The sequence below is a fragment of the Thermobia domestica genome, chromosome 11 (genome assembly GCF_964235325.1).
Source record: "Thermobia domestica chromosome 11, izTheDome1.hap1.1, whole genome shotgun sequence".
In the NCBI taxonomy this organism is placed as follows: domain Eukaryota; kingdom Metazoa; phylum Arthropoda; class Insecta; order Zygentoma; family Lepismatidae; genus Thermobia; species Thermobia domestica.
In genome coordinates this window covers 155,153,497-155,176,278 of record NC_137464.1, presented here as the reverse complement: position 1 = coordinate 155,176,278, position 22,782 = coordinate 155,153,497, and the positions used below count along the sequence as shown (strand labels likewise).

At 35.2% G+C, this 22,782-nt stretch overlaps 1 protein-coding gene across 2 annotated transcripts in view; it reads right to left on the bottom strand.

Moving 5' to 3' along the window:
- The window catches only part of LOC145664507 (ubiquitin carboxyl-terminal hydrolase 31-like), a 363,896-nt gene that overhangs the window by 36,537 nt on the left and 304,577 nt on the right, over positions 1-22,782 (bottom strand). For both annotated transcript variants that reach the window (XM_081731230.1, XM_081731231.1), the window contains exons 6-8: positions 15,000-15,178; positions 5,251-5,356; positions 3,297-3,437 (exon numbers count right to left, since the gene is read on the bottom strand). In XM_081731230.1, the coding sequence (XP_081587356.1) occupies positions 3,297-3,437; positions 5,251-5,356; positions 15,000-15,178 (426 nt within the window). The remainder of the gene's footprint in view (positions 1-3,296; positions 3,438-5,250; positions 5,357-14,999; positions 15,179-22,782) is intronic.

The following is a 22,782-nucleotide window of genomic DNA, read 5'->3' as shown; positions in this document are numbered from 1 at the left end:
ATAAACTGGATAAGAAGCACATCGTAGTTCACTTGTAAATGTACCCATGAGTTCAATGCAACATGCTTCGCGCTAAGAATTAATTTCTAAATATATACCTTGTAGAGTTTTATCAACACGTATATGCACCCCAATAGAATATGCCGTTTGGTAATTAGAAATGAACTTATTGAAAACATTGGACACTTCTGCTGGAGGATTCTTTCTATTCCTTCGTTCACGAATATATGAATCATTAAACCAAAATTTCACACCTTTTGAGACATGGTTGCATGAAAAGCATGAATTCCACTGCAGTCAGTTGATAAAAGTGACACCAAGCTCTCACGCCCCGACTTGAAAATGGATCACAAATTCATCAAACCAATAAGCCCTTCAATTTTAGTCTTATCAGTATTCTTATAACTTGAGAAGGAGTTATGTAACTTTCTTCTCATCACTTCAATTGTACACTAATGCAGTTCACAGTTTCGTTCAAAGTGTCATCAGTAAGGAATAAATGCCAGATGCCCTCTGGATTTAGAAAATTCTATAACTAATTTGCGGGTCCTACCCATGATGACAATTTATTTTTTTATCACGTTTTACTTAGGTGTTTTAGTACCCAAATTTGGCTTCTTGCAACTCTATCTGATTGAACTATTTTTTGCAATAAACACTATCAGTTTCTGTTGTACTTCCGTATTATTCTGATCACTTTTCTGTTCATTGCTGTATCCCTTATCAGATATGTTATTGGCATTATTAAAATTTATTTCTGGATTGCTTTTATGAACTTTTGGATAAATGATCTTGTTCAGGAACATACGAGTCATCGGATCCGTAATCATAATCAGTTTCTGATCTATAGCCATTTGTGGTATAGCCTTACTCCTTTGTGGTATACCTTTACTATTTGACATCTTAAAATATTCAATTTTCGAAACGAAAGAAACAACCAAATATTAATAGTTGTCAGTATAAAGTAATATCCGTCCCTTAGACGGATAAAATATATTTCCTTTACAGTAATATCCGCTTGCGAGACGGGGTGGAATAACTTTATACACTTCGAAGTTTGCAACCATGAGGTAGACACGCAACCACCTGCTAAAAACTGCACAGTCAACCCACAACTGAAGCATAGGTGAAGTATCAGATCATACCTCCAATATGAGTACCAACTCTAAAGAAAAAAGTATCGTACATCCGCCTGGAAGACGGATATTACCGACTAAGGGTTAAGCATGTGCCATTTTGCGCCTCAGTTAATACCGTGAATTGGTAGTTTCGCTGTAGTGGACGATCTTACAAATACATCCTATACCAAAGAACCTGAGCATGTGTGCGTTAAAAGTTTATTGTTGTTTAACACTATATATAATGTTGTAGTTTATTGCTGTTTTTATATTACTAACAAAAGGTTATAATATACTTATTATAACAAAAAATTTGTTATGTTTAATTTCAATAACTCATTTGCCCGTGACATAACATTAGTACAGTACTACATATTTTAACCAGTAATTATTTCTATTTCATACAATGTATTATTTCCTTTTCTTTACGGTAAACATTCAACTTCTTGTTGATTTATCCCAGTCAACTGGAAGGGGAGTGTGTATGATTGGAAGTTACTTTATCGCTTGAATAGAGAAACCTCGATAGTCGGTGACAAATTCAATCAATACAACCTCATACTGAAATCACACAATTACTTTCTTCCAAGGTGGAGGTGAATCGCCAATGGGCCGCCGCTAGTTAGCTGCAGATATAAACATGTCACAAAACCGTCCATAGTGGAGTTGAATCGCCGATGAGTACCCACTGGTTACCTGTTTATGTAGACATATACCACAAAACTGTGCCTCACATCCTACAACGAATTCTTAGATACCGCGAAATTGCAGCGCAGTGAATACACCATTAAATCACCGAGGTGCAGAAACGACAACGTTATGCAACTGCTCAGGACTTGTTGCACCACTACGAGATAGATGACAACTTCTTAGACGGATTGTTACCACGGCCAAAATTTGTGATCGCTCGTATGAATCACGTTCGAAGCGGTAGTGTGTAGAATTATCATGGATTTCATCGTCCAAAGACAGTGCATCTTGCGCAAGGTGGTGTTTATTGTGACATATGACATTCAGGGATTGACCCCATAGTGTTTTGTACGTCATGGGATAGTAGAGGCTCGATGCACCTTACTGTAACGTCTTGCAACATAATCTTTGTACCGCACTCGCAAGGAAAAGCAAGGCACTACGATGCACATCATCTTGCACAACAATGTTAGATGTCATACAACTAACGTTGTGCACGACTTGCGTAAGTGGTGAGGACAGCTATCTGAACATTCGCCAACCATGAATCCATACGATTACGATCCCTCTGGAAGAATAAAAGAAAGGCTTTGAGAGAAATCATCATCGGTCTCCAGGACGATCCGTAAGAAACATCGACCAAGATGGACGTATTGATGATATACTATGTCTTCCACATGTGGAAGGAGATTGCAGACAGAGAGGGAGCATACACTAAAGTAACGTCACTGCTATTTATTCTGCCACTAAAGCCAGGTATGAATTAGAGTAGAATTATCATCCCTTCTTATCCAGTCCTATGCATGGAATATATAGGAAGCGTGAGACATATGCGAGGAGTGCAAATAATTTTAGGTAGGCAACCTTCGAAAAAAATTGGGAAAACCGAAAAGATAGGAAGAAATTACGAAGAAGTATATTAGACAAGTACGATAACAAAAGTGTGGCTGACAATCAACACAGAAATTATAGGTTTTGGAATTCATAACATTTCACAATTTAAAAACCATATACAAACAACTTCATTCTTCTCAGAAATTGTAGTGACTCGGCTAGAGACCGATATCGGGTAGACAGGCACACGGACGGATAGGGTAAATATCTAAAGGAGTTCTGGTCGGTAAACCAAACTCCTTAAATATTCAAAAATTCTAACACTTTATTGTGGTTTTCGCAAAAATTCTACAAGTTCGTAACTTTTCATGAGTAGATTTTTCGTCTATGCTATGTACTCCATACGTCGATAGTAAAGAGTCATTCTCCCGTTTAATTGGATTTCTAGTTCATTAGTATTATGTTGTATAGTTTTAGTTTAATTACGCAATACTGAAGCATTAATAAATATCTGGTATGGGGTAGGATAACACATTTGTGGACTGCGAATGGGCTTTTGTTTTTATGGTTATTAACCTTTGAGTTTCCTAGAACTATGGAGTGATTCAGTTATAACGCCTGACAATTCTAATTACTTTATAAGATCTGCTTTACCTGCCGAAATCTCTTCAGGTGAATGACCAAGATATCAGGTAGTGACCACAAACCAAGCTTCTTCACTACTTCTTGCTTACGATTACAGTACGGACAATGCCATGCATCTTCTGCGCCTAATATCTCAGCTTTGGTATACAACTGAAAAAAAAAAGTCGATATCAATTTATTCTCCTTTACATAGAAAATAATTCTGTGACATTTTTTAAAATCACATTACAACAAACGAACAAATAAAAGAATTTTAATTAGTCCCTATATTTTCTTCTAGATTTATATCTAGAAGCTAATAAATATTCATTTACCACTGGAATCTAATTATCATCTGACAGCTGGAGTCCAATAGTATATTTATCATGTATATGTATGTATACATACGCTGTAATGTAGTATGGTTCATGAGCCATAGTGTTATTTAAAGATTCAAATTGTAATAAAATAACACACATTTCTGATCGAAAATTGAATACTAATGTTAGGTAACTTTCACATATTTTCATTAGGATATAAACATAAACAGTGTAAATCCGATGCATTTGTTTATTTAGATTTACCCAAAAGTTTGAATGAGAAGTTTAAATACTAAAAAAGCTTACTATTGCTTTATTTGTGTTCTACAAAAAATGATTTACAAGTTTGTTCTACATGCAAAATGAAAAAGGATTCTGTTTGAAGAAAAAACTTCTGCGAAGTTGATTATGTACAGTAGACAGCAATCAGAGCAGGACTAATCACAGCCAATACCCAAGGCAAGCCGAAGATATCTATGTATCGTTAAAGACTGAGACGCTGTAACAGTCTGAAAGACAAAGATCCATCACTCACTGTTCATATATGAAGCTCGAAACGACATGATTGCTGATCACAAGATTGCTGTTGTGAAATTGATGTAGTACACATAAAACTTACTGAAATACAGCCTACAGTGATCAATAGACTTAGATTAATTCTCTTTCGCGACAATGGAAAACTTTCCATGACTGTAGGGTCTGTTGATGATACATCATTATTTGTTTTCCAGTTCTTAGAACATTCTGACGAAACAAATACAAGTATAATCTTTGTGGCAGGCATTATGAGGACAGTAGCAATTCAATTAAAGAGTAACCCAAAAAGCGACTGGAAGCTAGAGCCACAATCAAGATGTCGCTACTAATATAAAACACGAGCCACTAGCCTATTGGAAGCAGGAGCATATAAAATATAGGATGGTTCAATATCACATTACTTTTCTTAAAAGGATTACGGCATATGGTGCAATGTCGATGATTTCGAAGAGACTTCCATAATTGTGTCCCGCAAAGAGCTTATATGATACTACTGCTGTTATTGAGATCACAGTGATGAAATATCATACAATAAGGTGGAGCCTAATTTGACGGTCAGAATGTCTGAAGAAAATTAAAATACTCGTTGTTAATGTGGAATAAGTATCTGAAAAACTGATTCGGAAAGAAAGGACTCATGGTAACCAATTACGAAAAAATGTAGTTTTAGTCAATGTTATCATACGAAAATAAATTACTTAACAATATCTTGAAGATACGTCGGAACTATTTCATTTTGTAAGAAACTGAGATGACTGTTATCTTGAAAAATATAAAAGTAAAAGCTTTTGCGCTATTTCAGTACCAATTATTCGCTTTTCCTCCAAAAAATATTGTAAAATGTAAGAACAGCATTATTTCGATCCGTATTTCAAAGCGTTGAATATAAAAGAATATCTCCATTAGATGCTTGACAATACCAAATAGCGTTAACTTGATATTTTATTTCATGGTTCTACCTAACAGCTTAGAATATAAAGAGCAAAATTGTGACGCTATGACTGAATCATTAACAAATAAATAAATAATTAAATAAATAAATATGTAAAATGGAATTGCATTTGTTGATACTTCTCAAGTTAAGAGTTTCAAAAATTACTGTATTTTGTAACTTAATATTGTGTTACCTCAAAACATTCTTCTAAAGTCACAGCACTTGCTTCCTGAGGAGAATTCTTAAGTTGTTTAACACTTGCGTGCTCTTCCACTTGATCTGTATCATCAGCTATCGTACTAAAAATAAAAAGGATAAAACATATAAAACTTACAAACATACAGATCCACGTTGCATTACACAATATGGTTTAAAGCTATAGAACAATTATTTAAGTTAGTAAGATTTCCTACTGAAACTGAATAGGAAATTACATGTTACGTACTTTTGTTAAAATGCAGCCTCCTGTTCTGCCTAACGAGCCTCCAGCACATGTAGCATGTTTTAGATCTTACCTTTTGACAGAACAGGAAGATTTAACAGTAATTATTTTCCCGACGATTGTATTTGCCTTCAGAGGCCCTTGACTTTCGTACATTATTTCATTGTTTCTGAAATTAATTTAGCAATCATAAATTACTATTATTTTATTACGAGTATATTTACGTGATATCTACTGACCGTCTACAACTTTACCTGGTGTTTGTTAACTGTACACAGGGTGTAACATTACATCATGTCCAAAAGTGACGAGAACGACATAATAACACTTTCATGCATGAGTTTTGATCTATGAACCGTTGTTTCCTATTGTGGGCCGTTAATTGACTTCACACTTGGACGCCTTGTCTTTAGAAAATGAAGCGGGATCTGCCCCATGTTTAGGAACGTTTTGATGTCAGCAACAATATGCTAACGTGTGGACGTCTAGTGCTATTAAAAACGTAATACTTTGTACCGGGTTGGCAACACTGACAACCCAATAACCTTAAATGTTGATCAGTTTCATTCTCTATGTTAGTGTAAATGTATTTGCATTGTCATAATTCTACTTGATTGTATTATTCCTGCTGCTTATGCTCCAAGGAAATTCTGAATGTGAATAAACTATTGGAAAAAAAAAATGACTGATATTACATGAAGAAAAAAGTTAGTACATGGTAAAAACGTGAAGAAAGCAAGCTCGTGACAATGGTCGTAGCCCGAAAAAATTTAAATGTTTTGATATGTTTCATGCTAGATCTCAAAAACTATGCATGGTGCAGCAATTAGGCCCGCTTTTGTTTGTGTTCAGTTGTGCAAAAGCTTGCGAGTTGCATTTGTTCCATCTTTCTAGCTTCATGATCATTGCCACGTCTACAGAGTTTACAATTTATCCGCTATAACGGACAAACCTAAAGAGAGAAAAGTGAAACTTTGCACGAAGCAACTATAAGAAGGGGGCATTTTTGTATATAATAAACGGAAAGACTCAACAATGTTGCCAACCAAATATAAAGTTATATTTTTTCAAATGGCATTACGTCAGATTATTAAATATTTAAAATCAACGTGTCAAACGTAAACTTAAAATATCACTTTTATTATTCAGTGTGGCAAACTAAGAATGTTATAGTATCACAAACATCCAAAGTTCGAAGGCCTGTAACGCAAATGCAGCTTAACGGAGATGCATAGGATAATGCACATCGAAAGTACTCTAGTATTGGATACCATGGTCATGGTATGACTTGTTTCGAATTAATAGGGACGAAGTTACCAGGGCTTGAAAAATATTTTTTGGAAGCATTTATTTCGAAAAAATGCTAAGAGAAATATCATATAGTTTATTCACATACAGAATTTCTTTGTGGCCTAAGCAGCAATTTTTAGTACTTTGTCGTCCTGAGATATTACGCCCCAAACATGCCATCAAAATCACAAACTTCAACTTTCGGATCCCCATAAATCTATGGTGCCAGTAGTATCGTAGCTGTGGGTATTTCTACAGACTTTCTACATGCAATAGTATTCAGCACAAAATTTATGAATCCCCCACTTTATGCTATTCCAAATTACAGCCCCTTTAAAAGTGTAATTTTTTGTACTTTTTCTAGTGATTTCATGTATTGATTTGTAACCCTCATTTATTTAAAAGCAAGAGTATATGTTCTTCGTGTACCTCAGTCCCTCCTCTAAACATTCGTTTTTGTTTGAAGTTCGTCTGATACGTACGTCCTGAGCAACTGTAGTTTTCGTAAACGCTTGCAAATGCAAAAAATGGCACTCCACCGACAACAAAGATGGCCGTCATTCAGGAACACTAGTACATCCAACATGAATGATGTTATTGACCTTCTCATACACAAGGTTCATCCAACTTCTATAATTTTCGGAGATGGTCGAGCAACCATTTTCCCCATCTTTGGACCACTTCAGATGGATTTACCCCTCTTGAAATGTTTAGACCAGCGTTTCCCAACCTTTTTCAACTTGCGGCACACTATGGGTGTAACTTGAATTTTCGCGGCACACACATAGATATTATTATTATTATTATTATTATTATTATTATTATTATTATTATTATTATTATTTGCAAATATAAAATGCCATGGTAATTTTTTTCTGTGATTACTGATCTCCTTCTCACAGAGATGAAAGCTCGATCACTGGTTTTCCGCTATGCTAATTCATTATGCTTATTTTTTATTCTAATTTTAAAATAGAAAACAATTGCAGTGAAATATAGGACTCAGATTAAAAAAAAAAAATACGCTTTCTTTTTTGAAAACTGTATCCAACCTTTCAGTAAGAACAAAGATCACTAAATAACGAACGAACAAACAAATGTCTTGTACTTTTAACTTTGCTGTTTTAACCAAAACCGGTGCTTATTATTGCAATCACACAGCTTGCGATGCGTCGAAGTCAAAACACAGCTGTTGAGCAAAGTGTTGTTCTGTCATCCACGTGCGAATGAGTGTTCTACGAAAGTTCACTTGACGCGTACCGTACAAGTGCTTCCATTTCTCGGTGTTAGTATGACTCTCAATTGAAGCGTAACATAGCAGCTAACCGTGGAAATGTGTACGAGCCAAAATACTGTCTGCTAGACAACAATAGATGTAGAATAATGTATTACAATTACAGTATATTTTTCCATGGTAGAAATTCATAGTAATGTGAAATACAAATATATACATTTTTTCCTGTCTTTTAATTTGGTTGCTATAGAATTAATAATTTTGTTTCGATTTCCTCGCGGCACACCGGTTGGGAAACGCTGGTTTAGACTATTGAATTGTTATAATTAAATATTGTTAATAGTAGTGAAAATGTTTCAATTGCATTATGCAATATAGAAATCATAACCAGTCTAAAGTAAAAATTGTTTTAAAATATACAAATTGAATTAAATGCGAATTTAAAACCTTGTTACTTATCATATGTCCATCTTGTCTACTTATATTTTAGTGTATTATTATCATCATTATTATTATTATTATATAACGCACTTTTCCATATACATAATTTCTTTCATAAATCTGTTAGATTTACTTCTAGTTTATACTGGAAAATGCAGTTAAACACAAGCGCTGTCGCTTTATACAGGGTGTAACATTAATGCATGCCCAAAAGTGACGAGGTGATTGCGGACATCCAAATAAGTAAAAATGTTCCTATAAACATGGATCCGATACTGCTTCGTTTCCGAGATACAGGGTGTTCAAAGCCGAGTTCCTCCAATGGCTCACTATGGGAAAGTGAATGGAAATGTTCAACTTATGAACTTCCCCACTTTATGCTATTCTAAATTACAGCCCATTTAAAAGTGTAATTTTCTGTACTTTTTCTAGTGATTTCATGTATTGGTTTGCAAACCTCATATTTAGAAGCAAGAATATATGTTCTCCGTGTACCTCAGTCTCTCTTCTAAACATTTGTCTTTGTTTAAAGTTCGTCTGATACGTATGTCCTGAGCAACTGTAGTTTTCGTAAGCGCTTGCAAATGCAAAGAATGGCACTCCATCGACAACAAAGATGGCCGCCATTCAGGAACACTTGTACATAAGACAACAAGAATAGTGTTATTGATCTTCTCACACACAAAGTTCGTCACACTCAAAGTTTTACAATTTTCGGAGATGGTCGAGCAACCACCTATGGATCACTTCTTATGGATTGACCCAGAGGCAATATGGACATACATAATCTGTTCCATTTTGGTCACACTATATGCTGTAACTGTTACAACTACTTTATGTTTCAAACAATTTTAGTATTATAACAATCTTAGTGATATAGTCGACTACACTATCACTGCTACGACTCTAACCATTTATAATACAATAAATTGGACAAGAAAGAACGTAAATACAATAATTCTAACTTTAAATAATAGTGCAACATCAAGTAATATTATGTTTTATCCGGTTCGTAGGTAGCATATAATTTTCATTAATAAAACACTCAATTTGGTTAGTTTATTTGGAACATATTTCACTTCAGTTTCTTGCCGTATTGGATGAAACGTCCATAACCCTACTCCACTTCTTAAATCGAAAGTTTTTTCTATGTCAAAGCTTTCCGCCGTTTACTGATAACCACTTTTTAGTAGAAATAAATTTGCAGAGCTTGGATACATGCAAATCGACCCCCCTCCCCCGCCCCGCCCCCAATCAGAAATTGAAAGTTCTCTCTATGCAAAAGTTTTGTGACGAGAACTCTGAGTTTTGTGTTGGCCCCATTTTCAAGATATACACTATCAAATACACTCGGAGCCACGTCCTCAGTCCCCTCTTTCCACTTTAGAAATTGAAAATTCTTTCTATGTCCAAGCTTCGTGCCGCAAACCCAAAATTTTAGTTGCCCCTGTTTTTCAAGTGCCATATCAAGTATTCTTAAGACAACGTCTTCTGCCCGCACTTTATAAATTGAAAATTTTTTTCAATGCTGAAATTTCATGCCGCAAACCCGGTTTCGTGCTGTCTCCGATTTAAGGATATGGCATTTTAAATTTTCTAATGCCAACATTTTTACCAGTGTTTCATTATGATATTACAATTCCTACATGTAAACACACTGTTATTCATTAATATTTTTTTCATGTCAGAATTTGCCAACGATTGTCGTGGTTTTCTAGTGATTCACTGTATTCTTCTACAGTATGAAATTTACTATTGATACTTCGTACTCTTCCTGGGATGAAATTTGTCAGTAACTCTTCGTAATCTTTATTCATACTCGTTTATTTGACAGTGATTCTCATAAACTTATCACAAAAGCATTTCTACACGTGACTATCTGTAAATTTACTAAAAATCTATATGGCATATATTGATATCAGTACATACAAAATTATACAGAATTCAGTTATAGAAAATATCATATTTATAAACGATACAAGTCTTAGTCCGCCAAGCTGATTTCTAACAGTAAGCATTCGCGGTAATAGATGGCTCTATCCAGGGCCGTCGCGTGGGCGGGGCGACCGGGACGACAAATCAACAAAGTTCAAGGAATTCAGATTATGTTGGTAAATGACTTTTTTTTTAAATACTGTTAATTCTGACACTTTCATAATGATCAGGCCACGGCTAAGTAAAATTACCGATAATGTAAAACATCGTCTAGGATTATTCAACGGGAACTCTGTCCAGCTCTCTGTGAGATGAGATTTTATCTTGGAAAACTGGCCAAGATCTGCTACTACTTACTTCTTATCCATATGACAGTTTGGTACAAACTGAAGAAACTTCAATAGAATTCAATAACATTTCTTTATTCCTATTATGTCCACGAAATGCTCCAATAACAGAATAAATATCTTTGCAGTCCTTCACTTCTGTACTAACCTCATACAACACCTGTATTTATTAACTATTAGGAACGTAGCCATAAAGAGGGCTCAAGGCCCCCCCACTAAAATGGAAAAAGAAATCTTAATAAAATTCAGATTTAGGCTATCTTATATTGGTCTAAACTGAAAACGGAATTTAAAAAGCCATTACAATGCAATTTTAAGGCTTAAGTATTACAAAAAGTTTCGAAAGGTACTATCAAAAGATTTCGTGTATTCGGGGAAGGGGGAATTCCCAGACACTCTTTCCCGGTGTCCCCAAATCGAAATCCTGGCTGGGTCACTGTCAACTATTACATTGTCAACAACAGAAATCGTTATCGTGTCCAACAAACATCTATTTTTAAAACAATTTATATTTTTTATATTTACGTATACTATTACTGTGCTTGTCCCACTGACTTTTTAGTAAGTTAAAGTTGATAAAGACGTATTTACGCTCAATAATAGCCCATTACAGATTTAATTAATAGCCCATTACAGGATATAGTAGCTATTGAAAATGATGAAACACGAAAGTTAGATTTCAAAGAGATATTGTCTATATTTGCTCACAGAAAATTCAGGAGAATGCTACAGTATTTAGTGTTTGAACAAACAATGTATATGTCATCATGCAGTTGATTTTGCTCACTTCTATTTTAATTTATTAGTATTTTTATGTTATCACTATATGATCTTTAATGTTTCGGAACAACGTATCGTTAACATCGCTTTGTAGAACAAACATTAACAAACCATACATTTTGATTTTGAACATAAATTATAATTGTAGGATTGAATTGAAGCCAATACAAATAATACATCACCTGAAAAACTTACTTTAGTATTCTAACGCAATGATAAATTTACTGAAAAATTTGTGTGTTAATCGCAATGAAAGAAAAGTTTGTTTTGTTAGTTTTTAGCGAAAGTCAGAAAATTTCAAAGTTTGTTATTACTTACACATTGGGATTTAATATTTGTATCGTTATTTGTATATTCTATGCTATTATTATATTGATGTGTATAAAGTAAAAAAGCACTCGATTTCGATAATTCAAATTCTGTTTTCATTAACCTTTATATGTTTTAACTACAAAAGCCATTCAGTTTTAAAAAAAAATGACATATCAACTTCTTTTAACTTAAATTCCATATTTAAATCTAGTACAGAATAAACTCTGCTTGTTTTTCATAACACACTGGACGGGGGCGCCTGGGAATTCTCGCCTCGGACGCTGACGACCCACGCGACGGCCTTGCCCCTATCTATTACTGTGCTATCACTTGTCTGACTGACGCCAATAGAAGTCGTTAGAATCGTCGAAGTTTATCAACTTAGAACTATTGTGACGATTTAATTGGATGCTTAAACTCTATTGTTCCAATTTAATTGGTTGAATTAAGGTTTAAAGTTCCTTTCAGCATTGAGGCTATACTAGACGTGGGCCTGCAGCTAAACGAGGAATTAGAACCCATGAGCTCCCACTGGGAATCAAATCTGGATGTCCCGCGCCGAAGATGCGTACGCTAACTATATAGTGGTAAGGAAGTTCATTCAACTTAATTATTTCAAAATGGACAGTAATGATACTGAATAAGAATGCGCTTTGCTGTTTATTATTAGGACAAGGGACGTAACCATATTTAGATTTGAGTATTAATATTTGTGTAGCCGCATATCGGTTGGTACGTAAACTCAAGAAATAGATAAATAATTATACATTTGTTAAAGGTAAACAATTAATTAATTAAAACGCTAACTAATTAATAAGCTTTTAATTAATTAGGATCTTAACCAACAGCGTAAAGTAGGTCGAATGATTCGGCACAACAGATCCTTGTCCTCAGCATCCGCATTTTACGTCAAATTTTCGAAAACATAAACCTATACACCCACCGAACATCCGATCGGAATCAAATTGGGCATGATGATATATTTTGATCTGCCCTATAAGAGTGCAAAATAATAATGTGCAGCCTTTCAAATTTTGAGATATGGACGGACCAATTTTGCATTATATTTTCGAAAACAAATGACAATACACCGTACTCATCCGACCAAAATCAAACGTGTCATGGCAGTACATTTTGTCCTGCTTTATAAACATGTGAATTTATTATTATTATTTTTAACGAATAATGGCGGTCAAATTTTCAACAACAACAAAATCATCAACGAAATTCATCAAATTAGTATCGAACTTGGAATGGTGGTAGACTCTCACTTACTATAGATGCGTACGTATTATTATGGTAGAAAAAAAAATCAATTTACGAAAACATCACTTGTAAATTGGGGATGGATGGAAATATGACTCCCAGCATATTTGATAAATTGATATATTGGAAGCGGTCTCCAGCACATCTGCTAGAGGGATATTTGGGAAACTGAAGAGGCACAAAAAAATCAATTTGTAAATTGGAGAGGGCTGGGAACATTATTCCCATTCCAGCATATTTGGTAGGGGGATAACTAGGAAACGGACACAGCACAAAACTCGGGGTTGGCGGCACAAAACTTTGACACAGAATAAACTTGCAATTTGTAAAGTACGGGGAGATGGGGAAATGGCTCTCAACATATTTGATAGAGAGAGAGAGAATTTTCGGGGGCTCTGATCCTTCTACTTGCGAGCGAGCGTGCAACTAACCAGTAACATAGTTGAGAACATATACCTGCCCTCATGAAAACGTGGATGTACTCTCTCTGATGTGAAAAATCTATACAATGAGAATATCTATATTGAAAAAACTTTTGACATTTAGCCAATTCAGTAAACACTTTCACATAGAAAGCTGAAATACAGAAAATATAGAAGCTCATGATGGTCCTCTAGCTTGGGGTTTTGGTACGAGGCTAACAACCTCATACTGCAAAAATCAGTCGTTCAAAAAAGTTCAGAGAAGCCTCAGAACAAGACTGATAATTTGGGACAACTCAATGGACATTAGATTTGGAACGGGAATGTAGCGAGTCTTAATACAGCAGGGCCAGTAATATCGATAAGAAGCAAGTTAGAAAAATTCGGGATAGACTTGGTGAGAGCTGACGAAGTTAGATGGGAAGGAAAAGAAACAGTTGGAAATAAAAATTATGTCTTTCATGCCTTGTTTGTATGTATAATTTCTTTCGATAAATCCATTATACAGAAAACAATTACGCAGAACACTGAAGCTGTATAAACATAAGAGTAACAGACATCGTGAGGTGGCAGACGGCGAGCACACATCAGTAAATATACTATTAATAATATAATGGTGGTCCACGATTGCTTATTGAATTTGAGGAGTTTTGGAATTATATGTAAAAATCAAGAGAAATAAGCAGGAAAATAATTACTAATAATTTCTCTCAAATCTAAATATCCCTTTTTGCGAAAATTAGGCAGAATGAGCAAGGTAGATCACGAATTCCTGTTTCGCCTAAAGATAAAAATCACAAATATGCTACTGAGTGTTGGAGGACCATTACGCAGAGCAGGTAGAAACCTTTTAAAATGTGTCATTTAAAAACATTAAAAAAAAAAAGTTCTATCGCTGTATATTGTAATATCTCGCACATGGTTCCATTTGTAAACATTAAGATGTGCTCCTATTTACAAACAATACCAAGTGCAGTTACTACAAGCCACTACGAGAAGCAGCGCCACCACTCATCACGTGATAGAGAAGGAACATGTGCCACCGCCACACAGGAGCAGCTAAAATTCAGAGGATCAACATAACGGGTATCAGTCACTCTTTGGCTGGTCAAGTCCCCTCTCCTAGCTTGCAGTGGAACTTTGAGAGATCCTTAACGACAAAACCACCTAGATTGCAGCAGAGCGTTGTGGTTCTCCTTTTCCCGCCTACCCTTCCGTGGAGATCTGCGGGATTCTTACCTCTCTCTGAGTTTACTGCGGTGCTTTGTGAGAAACACTTTCCTTGGCCATATGGTCTTGGCCAACTTATCCTAATCATTAGAGAACTTTTATCCTTATTTTAGTGAAACTGTATCATACTGTGTTATACCTGGAAGTTTTGTAGTAAAATTGGTAGTGGGAGGAAGCGATTTCCGTGTGTAATTGTTTTATCTTCTACTTGTTTCAGCAGAACTGTACAATGTATTTACCAACCTTTCTTTTGCCTGGAGGTCCCACTCTAAGATCAGCCTCAGATGTTGTGGGCCTGCATCTTCCTCACAAAGAGACAACGCCTGATCAACTGCTTCCATATACAGCGGATGATCCAGAGTGGGATCTAGATACGTTGGTGAACCCAGGTCATCAACGATGCGCATACGAAATAATGGAATCTGTAAATGCAAGAAAGAAAAGAGAACTTAATTCTAATGAGTTCCAAATAGATTTAAAAAACTATCATTTTAGAATAATTCACGACATGATAGTTTTCTTCGCAACATGTAAAGAGAATATTTTCATTGTATATTTATTCACATTTTTGCGGAAGTACAAATATTGTATTCTACCTTACATTTAATAAAAAGGAAAATGAAAATTGTAATTTTATATAGATAAGTGGATGACCAATAACATCCTTCTAAGACTTATTTTCAATTTCTGTCGATACTGATAACTTCATTAATTATAAGTTTCACTAAATATTTAAACCTAAATAATGACACGTTTACAGTTGGTCGATAATTATTTGTTACCGTCTGAAAACGAAAATCATGTTCTTTTTTTTCTTCTTTCTTCCCAAGCGTAATAATAATAATAGTTTTTTTTCTTTCAATATTGACACATTTGCATCGATTGGGGTGTGTACAGGATGTCTGAGAAGTCCCTGTAATCCTGGGTTGAATATCACAGAACGACGTCAATGTAATTTTAATTGTGACATTGGTAATACTGCTTTCATGAACACAGAAAGCATTGTCTGGTATCAATGCTTTCAAGCTCTGTCAGTTACCTCTGCCTTCAAACACTGTCCGGTACCACTGTGTTCAAGATCATGTGGAACATTTCAGTTGAGAAGTCATGACAAATATGAATAGCTGTGAAGTCATGGTAATTACTGGTTACTGTTACATAGCTAAGGAATGATTATGGATATGTAGGTATGGATGCACGAACGACCACACACAAGGCAAACAATGATATGGGTAATGACTGCATTTAGGGATCAGTTTGCCAGAGTCCACCTTGTAAAGCAGCTCTGTTTAATTGGGAGAAATGTGCGTTTGCTTCAGGACGCATACTGGACGTAAAAGGACCGAGTGAAAAAATATGTGCTGCCGTCGCTTGATCAACTGCGAAATCTCCAACTAAATAGTTTCGCAAAAGAGCGGCTGAACTAAATATACTGCGTTCAACAATGCACGACCACATTTGTTGACATTTTTCAAATGCTATGCCTCGCTCACGACTGTTATTTTCAGATGAATGTGCGATGTCGCAGATCACACAGGATGAATCTAGTTTTCTGCGCTAAAGGAAGCCCTCATTATGTGCAAGAGTTCGAACAACATCCGCTTCAGGTTACGATATGGACCGGAATGATATCACGATACCTGTTCGGGCCATATATATGAATATGTTAAAAATATATGTGAATGGAGATTCTTATTTACACATGTTGCAAACGTAGTTAGTACCTCAGCTACAAGAGAAGGGAATCATGGATTGTGTATGGTGTAGCACGATGGGGCTCCAGACCATTCTGCTCTTCAGGTGCATTATTTCCAGGCCGGTGGATTCGGCGTGGTTCTCACACATCTCCATTCCCTCTGAAATGGCCTTCACGAAGTCCGGACCTTACAACACCAGATAACTCACTGTGGAGAATAATCAAGTCATGTTTCTCATCGTCGGTTCAGGACAGATTAAGAATTGAGCGAATGTGTGGAGAAAGATAACGATAGCGTCTCAGATGCTATGTAACATCTCAAAGAGATGATATTTAAAACGAGCGTAACTATATTACCAGAGATCAAAACAGAATACTGGTAGGTTCACGCGACAAAGTTATGAACGCTATAGTCGTATGAGGCACTAATCTGTATATATTATTAATAACAGATATCTGTTTATCATTAACATTAATTAGTACGTGACATACTGCAGTAAATACATTATCCGGACCAACTATCCACAAACCGATAAATACATTCGATCCCTTGACTTCATAAATCTTCAGAATCCGCAAAACACATAGAAACAACAATTAGTAGACGTTTCGTAAGAACAATACACAAAATCTTAACTTTCTTGTCTGTTATATCGTTTCGAAGTGGAAAAAAATATATTATTGGGGAACCATTTACATAATTTAGTAGTCGTTCTTGTGCGATGGGGGCCTTGTTGTTCCGATTATTTGGGTCTTGTACAATTATGAAGGGATAATTCACTACAAGTTTGTTCCAAACAATTAGATAAATAAGGAGGAATGTCCGTGTTTTGGCCGCTTACGAGAAATTTACCGACCCATGGTTTGCTATTGTTTGCAGAAGTTTAATTTTTGGTCGGTAGATGTGTATAGAAGTTCAGCATCTCTGTGCTAATTTTTCCCTCTGTCTTGCCTTTCACGCATATAGCACGGGCTCAAGTTTTTAGCACATTTCTAAAAATGTTTGTACCTTTTTCTTGGAAACTACTGAAGAGATTCGTTTAATTTTTGTATCACGCACCCTATTCTAGCTGGTAATGCTACCGAACTAGAATTATTAATCTAGGTTACATACAAAGCCAACACTTTTTTTTTTTAATTCAAAGAATTTTAATAATGTCATTTTTTGTATTTGCCAAAGAATAATTGAGAGTAATAAGGAACTATGCTATAATTCTAGTTCAGTAAATAAAGGTACATATAAGTAAGATTTGTGCGAAACTGTTCAACAACTGTTCAGCACTGCATCAACATTAGTGAGCACTCGTTCTACACTGTCGGTGGAGGAGTGGTTTCATAACACCGTATTGGTAATGGATCGACCAGCTTAAAGTACTTATTTGAGGTTTGAGCCCGATTGAACAATTATGGGATATTTGGAACCCGACTTCGAACCAAACACAGACTCACAATGATACTTGCCCTCACTGTGGCTATTCGCGTGCAATAAAAGCGTGAGTAAACTGGAATGCAATTTTAGGTGGGTGTCCGGTAACTTTATATCAACTGTGTACGTTAACAATCAGCTTTTCCTTAATTTGTTCAAATTTTTCGTCGAAACTGCGGTAATTTTACCAGACTTGTAAAGCAAGAACGGATATATATATATATATATATATATATATATATATATATATATATATATATATATTAAAAAAGGTAACTGAATCCATCTATATATCTATCTAATATATATCTTAGGACCTCATCAAGCCACATCAAAAATACTTAGTCGCTATCTACTAAGTTTTGGTCTATGCAATCAATATTCAAACCACAAATAGTAAATTTCTATTATTTCTGGTATTACCAGAAGGAATGAAGCAGAGATCAAACCTATTCTTGAGACGCTAAATCCATACCAAAATACAGTTTCTCGATATCTATTACCGTCTCTGCTCTAGGGTATCAATATTGAAACCGGAAGTAGTAGTACTATTCTACCACATCCAGTGTGAGTAAAGTAATCTATTCTTGCGACGCTGAATATATAGGGTGCGGAAAAAGTCCCGGAACGGTCCAATATCTCGCGAAGTATAAAGATAAGCAAAACAAAAACAACGTGTTAAATTGTTTTGAAAAAGCTATCCAATGATACTAAACATAACCCCTATCCCCATTCCCTTCGGGGGTATGGGGGATAACTTTAAAATTTTAAATGGAAACCCCAATTTTTTATTGCACATTTCGATTCCCCAGAAAAAGTGACATTGATTTGACCCAAAATTGAAAACTGTGCCTTCACGGATCGCACTTGAATCGACACACACACAAAAAAGGAACGCAAAACGTTATGAAAATATGATATCTCGGCATCGTACTCTGTGGCCATGCTGTTAGCGTACTGGACTGTGGAACCAGAGGTCCTGAGTTCGATTCCCGCGCAGAGTAACATTTTTATGTGATTTTTTACACCCAAATAATGAATTCATACGTTTTAACTTCGATAAAAAAAAATGTATTTGTCCATATTTGCAAGAAAATACAAATGGCGACAAAAATGGTTTATTTTTGTTGTAAGTAACCCTATTACTAAGAACTACTTCAACAGATCTAGTTTGCAAAACAATCATCGAAATTTGTATTCTATGTAATTTCAAAAAAGTATTAATTTGGGGAAACATATGCAATTTATTTGGGGAAATAAAAGAAAGAAGATTGCCTTGAACGCGGATCGAACTCTCAACCTCTGACTCAGTAAGCTAGTACGCTAACCGTACGGCCACAGAGCACGGTACTGACAGTTCGCATTTTCATAACGTTTTGCTGCACCACCTTTTATTGTGTGTCGATTCAAGCGCCATCTGCAAAGACACTATTTTCAATTTTGGATCAAATTACTGTCACTTTTTCTGGAGAATTCAAATATGCAATAAGAAATAGGTGTTCCCATTTAAAATTTTAAAGTTACCCCCCGTACCTCCGAAGGGGGTGGAGATAGGGGGTTGCGTTTGGTATCCTTGGATAGATTTTTAAAACCAAGTTAACACATGTTATTTTTGTTTTGCTGATCTTTATACTTCGCGAGATATTGGACCGTTCCGGGACTTTTTCCGCACCCTGTATATATATATAATTTTTCGCTCTCCTACCGTTTTCAGTCATACCTGACGACAGTGACGGATGGACTGATGGTTAAGTCCTTCTATGCTGACCTATATACACAACGTAGTTTGAAAGTCGAAATATGGGAATAAATCTATGTATACCTTAAAACAGTTATAAGAATCTGTCAGTAATTATTAACCTCTATATTACATATATATTTTCAATGTAATAATATATGTTGTTTCTCAAAATGATATCTGACTGATCATTGATGTATGTATATCAAAATCTCTGGAAAGAGGATTCGGTCTTGATGACCCAGCACTCACTTTGGTAGCGCATATCTAACAGCCTAGGCAGTCAGTCAGTGTGCGAGTTCGCGTGTGGTGCGTAAATGGAAAAATCTATATTGGTCTTTAATAAAAGTCAAATCATGGAATCCTAAAGAGTTGGACTCGATCGCGCAAACAGTTGTACTAATGGGATGTTCAAGATTACCGATAGAATCAAGACTGTGTTAACAGGGGTCAAATAATGAACTGCTCATCACCAAAACTGCGGAGGACGGTGCAAAGTTTACTGTCGTGGCGAGCGTCCACTTCAGCGATTGGTATGGGTTTGTAGATGCACCTGGTTATTTAATACAACCGTGTTCAACTCGTAAACACATCTCCCACATCCATGTGATGCATACACACACATTATTGGACATTCTTCACCCGAGCAACACAATACCAAAAACTTGTTTACTGAAACGAACATGCGACTTGGACGACAGAAGTCACAGAGATCTGTTAGGTTACGATTTTCACTACTCGATAGATACACATGTACGTGTTTGGCGCAAAACAAATGATACGCTGGGAACCACCGGGCATTACGTCAACAGTGCAGGTTAGTGGAGTGGGTATTGTCCGTTTACTAAAGGAAAATTGTTTACAAACAACAATTGTAGTGCGAGCGTCAAAACCTTGCTTCTCAAACCTACATGGTTAATTCATGGTTGCCAGGCACATGAATCGTCAAACTGAATGTACACTCATGTCCAAAATGATTGTCGCATATCTATAACTGTATTCTTGTTAGAATATAATTTGATAATGATTTTGCAGAGTACTTTTAATACTGATACTATGTGTATAATCCGGAAATGTATATTTGTGGTAAATTTCATAGGAAAAGCATTATAAATACGAAAATTAGAATGAGTAAATAAAATGTTGCTAAATAGACAAGAAAGTTTTATTTTCGTTTTATTGTTTTTATTTACTGCTCTTTTGACAGCAAATTTGTTACATACATGTCTTTGCCGATTATACACATACTAACATTATAAAAATACCAGATGAATTCGTTATCAAATTATATTCCTACAACAACATATTTATAGACATGCGACAATAATTTTGGACATGAATGTACCTACATCTGCACCGTCATGGAACAATTATTATTACTACATAAATTGCTACTTTTTTGACATGACTGAGACATTAACGTTATGACAAATCGATTTAGTTATTATGTAATACAATCTTACATAATACACACACAATTTTGTACAAGTGTTCTTATTCGAAAGTGTATTCCTGGCAATATTGGGAAGTTGCAGTTTGTGTTGTAAACAATAAACAGAGAGAGCGAAGACCGTTAGGTTCACTGGACAGCATTGTTTTCATGACAAGGAGACAGAAACGTATTGTACTGATTGTAAACAGGGGCTGGGAATTTCGATGCGAGTGTGGGTGGAAATATTCTCGCCACATATTGCCTGTTGGTGAAGGTTTGCAATGTTGCAAACTGCCAAGTCTAGAATTTCATAATAATTGAACGAGCTTTGAGACGGAGGATTATGGTGCAATAATTATAATTACTAACAACCATGAACTTAAAGTACTAGGAAATAAAGATGCTGCTGTATGAAGAATAGAATATCCATTGAATTACGAGTTCAAAGTATAGTATAAAGCGAATTTTAACACGTATACGTTTTTAAGCAGTACAGATTTGCCCTTACTGTCTGGGTGCCCTTACAAGGACTCTATCCAACATAAAAAAGGCATTAAAATAGTGTAATGTAATTTTAAAAACACCAATGTATATTAAAAACTTTTAAAATTAAAAATAAAATATACAAGCTGGGTTTCCATAAACAAGTTCACTTTCAAGGAAGTGAAATAAAAAAAAAAAAATAAATAAAATAAAAGTAAAAATAACAAAAATACAAAACCAAACAAAGAACTTATACAAGTGGAAAGCCAAAACCAAAGGTATTTAAACTAAACAATAAATAAACAAATGGTCAGAATGGGCAGAATTGTCAATAGCATCACAATAGTTACATTAATCAACCATTAAATTAAAAACCTTGTCAAGATGGACCTCAGCTTATACAAAACAACTATCCTGAAAATAACCTTCATTTAATTATGCCAAAAAACAACACAAAAAATTCCGTGCCTGGAGGTCTTCCTCCATAACAAACTTAAGTTGTTTTAAATTTATAAATTCTATATTTACTAAATTTGTAACTTCCTTTAATTAAATATAACTTGTGTTAATAATAATTAAAATGCATCTAAATTAATATTTGTTTTTCTATCGAAGATACTAAAAACCATTCCAATTATTCAGTTATTCTCATAAACTATGTATATTATTAAAAATTCTCTAATTCAAAAATAATGGTAATTCACATTTAAGTATAGGCAATATCCTACAATCATTATTCAAATTAAAACAAATATCTCTATTTTAAAGCTACGAAACAATAGGTAGATCGAGCGTGGGGATGAATTGGGCCAGACACTGAGGCTCCAGAATTGGCGGGAGATATATTCCACTAGAATATTATGTTGACAACACTTTCACAAATATTATGGTGGTGGGTTCCGATATCCTTTTTCCGTTTGTATGTGCTTAAATTCGTTATGAAGTAAATGTAGAAGTGTTTCTTTCTTTCTTTCTTCTCATCTTTCTCACACTCGCTCTCTTTTCCCAATCTTCTTAAAATCCGAATACTATCCTCCTGTACGACTGTGTTTCTCTCCACGGCGCGAGGTTTAAAGAGACTAACCTGATATAGTTAACTATTAGCAGAACTGTACCAATAAATTCACATTAGAGAAAAAGTAAACTGTTTGTTTCAAAATTTACGCAACTTGCAAATACCAAATCCTACTAGTGCTAAAGTTGACGAGTTAGTGCCACTGTTACCATTGCGATAAGGGGAAAGGAGGGGAA